A 10,000-nucleotide genomic window follows, 5' to 3' on the forward strand; every position below is an offset into this window, starting at 1 on the left:
ACTATAAGACTCTTGGTGGACTGTTGGGATATTTGCCTGATTTGGGCCTTTGGAGATACAGATGATGATTGAACTATACATTAATGAAGATAATTGTTTTTTTGTTGAAACAACAAAAGCACTTGAAGAAGCTTTTCATAGATTCAGTTAGAAAAGTTGAAAATAATTTCTTGTTTTCCCTTATCAACAGCAAAAATTATGTATTTCATCGCTCATACATGGTATTTGTCTTGAAATAATTTTACAATATGTATGGGAGTGTCATTCATCACTTGTTTTTTAATATCACAAACAGAAAAATATTGCAATGAAGGTAGAAATAGAATAATAAATAGAGAAATAAAAACTAATCAAGTGAGGAAGAGAGAGAAAGAGTAAGGGATATTATTCTTTACTCTTTTGAATTGCTAATTCGAAATTCAAGAAGAATTTTGAATATTCATTTTCTATGATTAAAGACTGGTGGAAAATAAAATAAATCTGTTTAGCCATTAAACAAATCTTAGTCTAAAAATTTATGGAGAATCTTTTCATTTCTCTATTTTCGCTTTTAGTAAAAATCGTTGTTTCATCTCCTTGTATTCTCTCATACAGTTTTGAAACAAAGGTTAATTACGTAATAAGTTAATCCAACAAATATATTCAGCTTGTTCTGTACAATTTTATCGTTCCTGATTACGTCTCCGGTAAAAAGAAATTCAGAAGTTCATTTTATATAAGAACAACCTGAAAAGCTTTCCACTTGTTATTTCTGTGGATCTTTCCCACCCCCATCCTCACTATTTAACACTGCAGTAGAGGGGTGCACGTTGGTTGCACACCAAAAAGGGGTTGGGAGTTGGCCCCCTCACATTTGTATACACAAACACACACACACACACACATATATGTATATATATATATATATATATATATATATATATATATATATATATATGTGTGTGTGTGTGTGTGTGTGTGTATATATGTATATATATACATATATATGCATATATATATATATATATATATATATATATACATATATATGCATATATATATACATATATATATATACATATATATATATATATACATATAAAGGCATGTATATATATATATATATATATATACACATATATATATATAGTTATATATACATATATATATATATGTATATATATTACTGTGTATATATATATATATATATATATATATATATGCGTGTGTGTATATATATATACACGCATATATATAGATATTTATATATATATACAGTATATACATATATATATATATATATATATATATATATATATATATATATATATATACAGTGGAGAGAGAGAGAGAGAGCGAGAGAGAGAGAGAGAGGAGAGAGAGAGAGAGAGAGAGAGAGAGAGAGAGAGAGAGAGAGAGAGAGAGAGAGAGAGAGAGAAATTAAGCGAAAGCCTTTTCGCTTTCACCACTTTAGCAGCGCCCCACTTTATTTCGAAGATTCCAGGGACTCGTGAATTATTATTGAATTCAACATAGACGTAATTTATTTTTCGAGTCTTTTTTTTTCTCACTGTAACTACTATGAATTGCTAACGTCATGGGATTATTTATTATTATCTAATGTAATTAGACATTTATATATAAATTCACTGTATGAAAGGCAGAGTCTGAGTATATGAATGTTTAACTTATAACTACTTTGGATGACAGTATAGTTTTGGCAGTATTTCACTCCTTACCTAGTAGGTAGAGGGACTTATATCTACTGAACGTCATATAAAGAAGCTTGGTTTTTCTTAGGAGAATAAGATATTGATATAATTTTTACAAATAAAAGGAATTGGTTGTCTTAGTCATCATAAGAGACTATCCGTGACATCTGTAGATCCAAATACTAGGATGTTTATCAAGATGATAATTACATCCATCCTTTCTAATGCCATGTAAATGTAGACGAGAGATCTCGAAGAATCTATTTGGTTTGATTCAGGATACTTACCATTGCGATCTATAACAGAATTTCATGGACTGAATTAAGTTTTCCATTTGAAAACGTATTTCGAGCAACTTCAGCTGTGTTAATCACAATTTATTCAAGTAATTACATGCAAAATGCTCCCATGAGATTATTCTCGAATTTTAAATTCACACATTAATTTCACACTATCATCGTCATTGCCTTACCCGGTCTGGAAATAAGATGGTGTCCTGAAATATACAGAATCAAGCCTTCCCTTAACGGATATTAAGCTTGTGTATTATGTTCGGCATTAATTTGTACATGAATTATTTTTAGAAGACGTTGGTTTTATCGAATTTAGGGAAAGGGAATGAATCACATGCTGTAGCAAAAGACTTTTCATGAAATACTGACCTGGCTTCAGCCTTATGTCCGCCTTTTCTTCGTCGGCCGCCGCTGATGCGTCTGTAAAATTCATTCGTCATAACAAAGCTCTACGTTATCATCAATCATACCCTCTGTGATTTTGGGATCATCAGCCAACAAAATATGGAAAAGCAAAAATTAGCTGCTCTCTACTGCCCTATAACAACGTTTGTAGTTACATTGACGCATATGTAAAATTATAAATTGGAAGCTAAGCTTTGGAAGTATATAACTGCTTCTAAAACAATAACTACAACAAAATTCTTCGAAAAAATCTTGGACAAATTAAAATTTAACTGGAAGAAATTATCTGGTGAAATAAGCCTTTAATATATTGTTTAGGTTTCCATTCGTCTTTGGAAGCAGAAGAGCGAAGAAATCCTGTGCAAGCGACAGTCCTTTCATTTGCATGGAGGATTGGGTTTATACTTGGGGGTCACTTTAGAGTCCTTTCGTAATAGTGAGAGGATTAACGATGATTAGCGCCATGTTCTTATGTTGCTTTGAAATCATAATGTTGAGGAGAATGTTTAAATATAGTAGTACCAAGATTGATGTGAAATGAAACAGAAATATATGACTGTGTTTGAATGCGTACACAACAAATGACTGAACAAGCCAAAATGATGATCTGTAGAAGTATGATGAGTGTCCGAGAAACTTCACAAATTTTGTTATGTTGGTCAACGACAATGATTCTTATTTCGAATACAGATGAAACCAACTGCCTGTACTTGAATGCAGTGGAATGTATTTAAATGCCACTGTGGAATGTAATGGAATGCCACTGTGTACAGTTTAGAAGTACTGAATTGTGTCCCTTCACTCCTGTATAATTACAGAATTTGTTTTAGCCATTTTTCTTAGAATATGATTGCATTTCATTTTAGGAAATTTAGAGTTTAGAATATTATGAGATATGGTAAAAGCAATTTGGTAGAAAACCGCAATTTGAAAAAGCTCAGGGTTTTAAGCACACGTCTGTCCTTGCATTCGGACATGAATGGGGGACATAGCAAAGAAGCCCATCTTCTGTTCTGATGCACAAAAGTCATTCAGCAGGTGATTTCTTCATGCCAAAGAGGCAGTGGGGATTTTCTGAAGCCTGCCAGGATTAAGAAAAAAAAATTACTTTTCATAGCAAGGGCCTGCCTTTTGCATCATAGTGTGATCCATCCACACTCACCTTTCCCCTTGTGGCTTTATTCTCCTTCTCCTTCCTCCTCCCCCAATTCGTTCTTTACCCTCAGGGATTGTGTTATCATCATCATCACCACCAATTAGGCTACCAAAGCCACCTTCAAAATCACCATCATCATCACCACCTTCCTCCAGATCATCATCCTCAGATTCAGGAAGATCATCGCACACCTCGCCTATCCTACAGTCGTAGTCTTTTCTGCAAAACCCCACAGGTAAGCTCTAAGAGATGTTCCTTTGTCGAAAGTCACTAATAAGATATCGAAATATCTAGCGAAAAGATCAGTATCAAGATATTAGATCGTCATTACGATGACACGGTTTTTGTAAAAACATTTATCATCTACAAGATGTTCTTTTTCACTCCACTCATGAATAACAGTGAGGGTAGACGTGTTCAACTGACTGTTCTGCTAAACCCAAAATGAGACACAGAAATTAGAAATTAGAAATTAGTAGAACAATTAAGAACACACAACTTACGCAGCTCTCTTAAATCGACTATCGTCAGAGGAATCATATGGAGCATCACGTTGGAATAACAGTTCTGGAGGTAAGAGAGGCAGCTCGCCTGGAGGACCAGGAGGACCAGGTGGACCAGATGGACCGGTTTCACCCTTCGGACCAGTTGCCCCAGGAACTCCCTTTGGACCTGGTGGACCAAGAAGACCTGGTAATCCTTGAGGACCATCTCCTCCCTTCATTCCCTGAAGGCCTAGAGGTCCCTGAAAGAAAATAACTCCTGTAATTTGACAGGATCTAATTGTTTACTCGTCCGTAAGTTGTCTGTCATCCTAAAGTGTCACTAACATCAGAATCTTATACTTCATTTATATTGTGTAGTTTTGTCGCAGCCACGTTTTATGGTTGTTATAACGATATCAGGTAGTATTACAAATGTATTGATATATTAATGAAAGAATGCCAATTGCTGAAAGCTACTGTTATTCCATTTAGTAGTTAACCATGTGACTCAGGGTAGGAATAAACGAAGAAATTAATAAGTTTTCAAACTTATCAGGAATTACTGAGATATTTTCCTCTTGCAGCCATTATGAATTTAATCATAATGCATGCCAGGTGCTACAAAAAAAAAAAAAAAACTAAATTGTTGTAAGTATTACTCAACCAACTAGATTAAAGTTACTTGCCCTCTTTCTCTTAATACGGGGGCAAAAATTATTACATTAGGTGAAATGCTTTCTTTAGGATTTTAGCTTTAAATCTAAGTCCTAAAATGCTACGAAGAAAGGAGATCTTAACGGCCTTTATAACTATCAAATAATAACATTCCCACACCATGATTTTTAGCAACCTTTGCAGTCAACGATGTAAATTTTCCAGATTTTAATGAGTAAATAAAGTATATTGTTCTCACGTAATACTTTTAAAAAATCAAGCCTCACCTTCTGTAATCTAACGAAAGGGAAAATCTATATCGTGTACACAAAAATTGATCATCATATTTTAGTTATAAAAATGGGATACGAACTGGTTCTCCTTTAACCCCGGATGGGCCTTGGGGTCCCTTCATGCCAGGTTCGCCCTTCTCTCCAAGATCTCCTTTGGGACCTGACACGCCTATTTCTCCACGGTGACCTTTGGGTCCTCGTCGGCCTCTGCTGCCTTTTTGACCTTTTTGTCCAGAGTTTCCTGGAAGACCTGGCTGTCCTGGAGAGCCTTCCTTGCCAGGTACACCGACATCTCCCTGGATAGAAGGAAACATTATTTTTATGTTTTTTTTTATTTCTTGTTTTGGACATGTTTAGATATAGATAGATAAATAGATAGATAGATAGATAGATGATTATCATATATATATGTATATATATATATATATATATATATATATATATATATATATATATATATATATATATATATATATATATATATATATATATATATATATATATATATATATATATATATATATATATATATATTCAATTTCCAATGCCATAAATTTTTAATTGTAAATATTATATATTCAGTAACTTTTCTTAAGTACACATTTTATTGGTTGGACAATTGAAGGTTATAAAAAATCTATCTTAAGAAAAGCTCATTATTTTCATTTTTTTCTAAAAGGAAGAATTGAAACTGAACGAACCAAAATCACACTATAATAGTTTTGCTACTCACAGCAGGACCAGGTGAGCCGCGCAGTCCAGGAAGACCTTGAGGACCTGGAAGACCTTGGGGTCCGGTAGGACCACTTGGACCATGGGGACCAGGTAAACCAGTGTCACCTTTCTCACCTGGTAGACCTGGAGCTCCTTGCATGCCTGCAGGTCCCTCTGGGCCCTGAAATTTGTCCATATATTTTGTCAATATATATAATAGATATTTCTTCCTAATTCTATCATACAAATAGCTTTACATATGATGATTCATATTTGATAAATATCATTTATATAAAAGAAACTTACAGGCTTGCCATTCGCTCCTGGTAGACCCATTTGCCCTGGCTGGCCGGGTTCTCCTGGTGGACCCATTTCACCTTGTTTACCATCCTCTCCATCCTTTCCAGGTACACCTTTTGGTCCTTGTTTACCAGGTTCTCCATTAGGTCCAGGGAATCCAGGTGGACCTGCACTTCCCTTGGGACCTGGAGGGCCGATTGGTCCACGTACTCCAGGAGATCCTTGTTGTCCGGGTTTTCCTTCTTCTCCTTTTGGTCCAGGTGGTCCTTGTTTGCCCTGCAAAGAAGCATCACCGAGAATCAAAAATTGTTTTATATACGCATAGATATTTCCCCAATCAATCAATAAGTGATCATATTTCTTTAGGGCAAAACACTTACGTGTTTGCCATCTGTTCCGGGTGGTCCAGGTACACCAGGTTGCCCTGGTTCACCCTTTTCACCTTGAAGGCCATCAGGACCAGGATTACCAGGTAACCCTTGTCCACCTTTACTACCAGGTGGTCCGTCATCTCCAGTTGGCCCTAAAGGTCCTGGAGGTCCACGTTTTCCATGGTCACCCTTTTCACCTTTAGAGCCAGATGGTCCAGGAAGTCCTTGTAATCCAGCTGGTCCAGCAGGTCCTGGTAAACCTACTGGTCCATCTTCTCCTTTACGGCCACTTCGACCCATTAGACCTGGTGCTCCACGTTCACCTGGAGCCCCAGCGGATCCTGGAGCACCTCGTAACCCTTGAAGCCCTTGTGCACCTGGAGGACCCTGAGAAAGGATGATGAGTGATGAGTACAATCATGATAACCATATTCATGATAATTGTAAAAAAAAAAGCAGAACTTTGAACAAAATCAAGAACAGATATTTCTCATCATTATAATTATTATAATTATCATTTGTCATAAGAGTAGTAAAAGTAGTGGAAATGGACTTAGTTTACAATAAGATCTCTGCTAAAGTACCTGTAGACCTTTCCCTCCCTTGAAGCCTTTCTCTCCAGGTGGACCAGCCTCACCCTTGTCTCCATCCTCTCCAGGCTCTCCCACCGGGCCAGGAGGTCCGGGCAATCCTTGAAAAAGAACGCATAAATTCCAATTATGAAGATACTTATTTATCATATAATCTGATGGAATCTACCATTTGTAGTTCTTTTTTATTGTTGAGAGATAGTATAAGTAGTTTCTATTTTCATAGGTCTGGGTATTACCTTTGACATGATATAAGTTTATTTACTTCATATGGTTTTTGTGAGTTTTGCATACATGAAACAATTTATTGTGGAACTAAAAGTCAACAAAATAAGATCTATGAGGTTTAGATGAGGCTTTGTCAGAGTTAAAATAATTGGATTATCGATATACTTACCACGCTGTCCTGGGAGGCCATCTCGACCAGTTGGACCAGGAGCCCCTGGGTCACCCTATCAAGAAAAATCTTCATATCAGATCCTGTCATTTGGTCAATAGCAAATAAGTAAGCCAAAGAAAATATATCAGAAAACCTTCCAAGTTGAAAACAACTGCTTAAAGAAACTTTATTCTAAACGAACTTTTACACTCACCCTCTCTCCTTTTGCTCCAGAGGAGCCCCGTGGACCACGGGGACCTGTTTTTCCTTCTGGTCCTTGGGGCCCTGCATTACCAGCCAAACCCTGTGCACCTTTATCTCCCGGAGAACCTGCTGGGCCTGGTGGCCCTGATTCGCCTTTGAGACCTGCTGCACCCTAGGAAATGGATAGATGTATTTTATACCCACACACACACACACATTCACACATACACACACATATATATATATATATATATATATATATATATATATATATATATATATATATATATATATATACATATAATTTATATAGATAGATAGATAGATAGATAGATAGATAGATAGATAATTATGTGTGTGGTGTGTATACAGTATATATGTATATATTTCATAGCTTTTCAGTGAATGGAACACAGAAATAAAGATAATATACTTACAGGAATGCCTGCAAGACCACGTTCTCCTGGGAATCCAGGCATACCCGGAGGACCAACAGGACCGGTCTTTCCTGGGGGACCCATTGGTCCAGGAGGCCCTTCTTTCCCAGCATCACCAGGTCTGCCCTCTTGACCAGGAACGCCTGGAGCTCCAGGTGGCCCAGCTTCCCCGGGAGTTCCTGGTTCACCGGATGGTCCTATAGGGCCAACTACACCTGGAGGACCAGAAGGTCCTTCATTTCCTTGTTCACCCTACAATAAACAACATAAATAATAATGAACAATACTTTCTTTAGCTACCTTCGAAATCTTTAGTACTTAACATTTTGTTAATTCATAGAAATTTTATTAGAAATTGCTAAAAATAAAGGCAAAATACTAACGGGAGGACCACGTTCGCCAGGTGGCCCGGCAATTCCATCTTTTCCGTCTGGTCCTGGAGGTCCAGTTTCGCCAGCAAAGCCCAATGGTCCTTCTGGTCCCTGGAAGCCTTGCTCACCAATAGGGCCTGGTGGACCTGGTTGTCCTGTATCACCCTTAGGTCCTGGGAATCCAAGTTTTCCTCGTCTTCCTCGTTTCCCTTGGAAACCCTATTCAAAATACATACCCGGTCATTAGTGACTAAAAATTCTAATGCGCGGTGAAATTTATATTGAAGTTTAAATCTAACATGGCATATTTCATCTCTTTTTATATATATTTGATGTTTCAAGCAAAAAAGTTAGAAAATTAAACTCAGTGTTAAAAGAAAATTTGTTTACGAATTTATATCTGGTATCTTACTTACCCGAGGTCCTTGTTCACCTCGTTCTCCTGGTAAACCGGAGTGTCCTCGTTCGCCTTTATCTCCTGGCCGTCCTAATAGCCCCGGTGAACCCTTGTCTCCCTTGTCACCTGGAGGGCCTGGGTATCCAGGGAAACCTGGAACTCCAAGCTTTCCCTTTTCACCATCTGGGCCAGGGGAACCACTTTCACCTCGAGGTCCTTCAAAACCCTATGTTTTTATAGATATTGACATTAGATTATTGAAAATCTCAGGTTATTATCAAATTATCAAATCGTGTATTTGCCTGGTCACTGTACCTTTACAACACTCAAGTAACGGTCAAATAAAAACTCAATGTTATTTATAACCTGTATTTACCTTTGGTCCTTCAGGTCCTTCAAGTCCAGCCTGTCCTTCTGGTCCAAGCTCTCCACGTTCTCCTTTGAGTCCCATATCACCCTTTTCACCATCTGAGCCTTGGTCTCCCTTATCACCCTTCTCTCCTTGCATACCTCTGCTTCCTTGATCTCCTTTTACTCCTCGTGATCCGGGGAAGCCAATTGGACCCTGTTGCGTGAAAAAAGATTTTGGGTAATCATCCTGTACTATGTCTCATTTATTTATACTATCAATTTCTCTTCCTCATTATAGAGTAAATCTCTATTTTGCTACTATGATATGCTATCATTTGTATACATTTCTATACATATGCAACTTATAATGAAAAAAATATCTCTTATGTAATAATCTCCTTTACCTGTGCACCATTAGGACCTTTGTCACCTTTGGAACCAACAATACCAGGATTTCCAGGATGTCCAGGTAAACCATCAGCACCAGCTAAGCCAGGTAAGCCAGGCTTACCACGTGGCCCCTACAACATATATTTTATATTATTATATTTCACATGATAAATTTTAATCACACATAAAAGCATATTCATTTGCATTTTCTGTTTTCATCAAATGTTTTACAAAGAAACAAAAAACTATAGCAGTATATTTTCAGACTAATACTTACAGCGGGACCTGGTGGACCAAGGAGACCCTGAGGTCCAGGAGGACCAATTGGACCATTAGGTCCAGCCTGACCAGGTGGGCCAGGCTGGCCTGCAGGTCCATTGTTACCTTTAGGACCAAGGGCACCTTCACTTCCAGGAATGCCAGGAGGACCAGGTAAGCCAGGAAATCCTCTTGGTCCAATGAAACCACGAGGGCCCTAAAACAAATATTACAATTAATGAAGAAAATATCTTCAATACA

General features: G+C 37.2%; 1 protein-coding gene across 4 annotated transcripts in view; it reads right to left on the reverse strand.

Annotated features, from left to right (window-relative positions):
• LOC137655773 (collagen alpha-1(XI) chain-like) overlaps positions 1-10,000 on the reverse strand; it is a 50,663-nt gene that overhangs the window by 4,292 nt on the left and 36,371 nt on the right. The window contains exons 10-25 of one of the 4 annotated variants that reach the window (XM_068389907.1): positions 9,759-9,956; positions 9,496-9,612; positions 9,117-9,305; positions 8,760-8,966; positions 8,356-8,562; positions 7,973-8,224; positions 7,546-7,707; positions 7,350-7,404; positions 6,947-7,053; positions 6,372-6,749; positions 5,998-6,267; positions 5,711-5,872; positions 5,058-5,273; positions 4,049-4,290; positions 3,552-3,764; positions 2,354-2,404 (exon numbers count right to left, since the gene is read on the reverse strand). In XM_068389907.1, the coding sequence (XP_068246008.1) occupies positions 2,354-2,404; positions 3,552-3,764; positions 4,049-4,290; positions 5,058-5,273; positions 5,711-5,872; positions 5,998-6,267; positions 6,372-6,749; positions 6,947-7,053; positions 7,350-7,404; positions 7,546-7,707; positions 7,973-8,224; positions 8,356-8,562; positions 8,760-8,966; positions 9,117-9,305; positions 9,496-9,612; positions 9,759-9,956 (3,026 nt within the window). The remainder of the gene's footprint in view (positions 1-2,353; positions 2,405-3,551; positions 3,765-4,048; positions 4,291-5,057; positions 5,274-5,710; positions 5,873-5,997; positions 6,268-6,371; positions 6,750-6,946; positions 7,054-7,349; positions 7,405-7,545; positions 7,708-7,972; positions 8,225-8,355; positions 8,563-8,759; positions 8,967-9,116; positions 9,306-9,495; positions 9,613-9,758; positions 9,957-10,000) is intronic. The other 3 variants (XM_068389909.1, XM_068389908.1, XM_068389910.1) reach the window with 3 other exon arrangements.

This window comes from Palaemon carinicauda, chromosome 16 (genome assembly GCF_036898095.1).
Source record: "Palaemon carinicauda isolate YSFRI2023 chromosome 16, ASM3689809v2, whole genome shotgun sequence".
In the NCBI taxonomy this organism is placed as follows: Eukaryota; Metazoa; Arthropoda; class Malacostraca; order Decapoda; family Palaemonidae; genus Palaemon; species Palaemon carinicauda.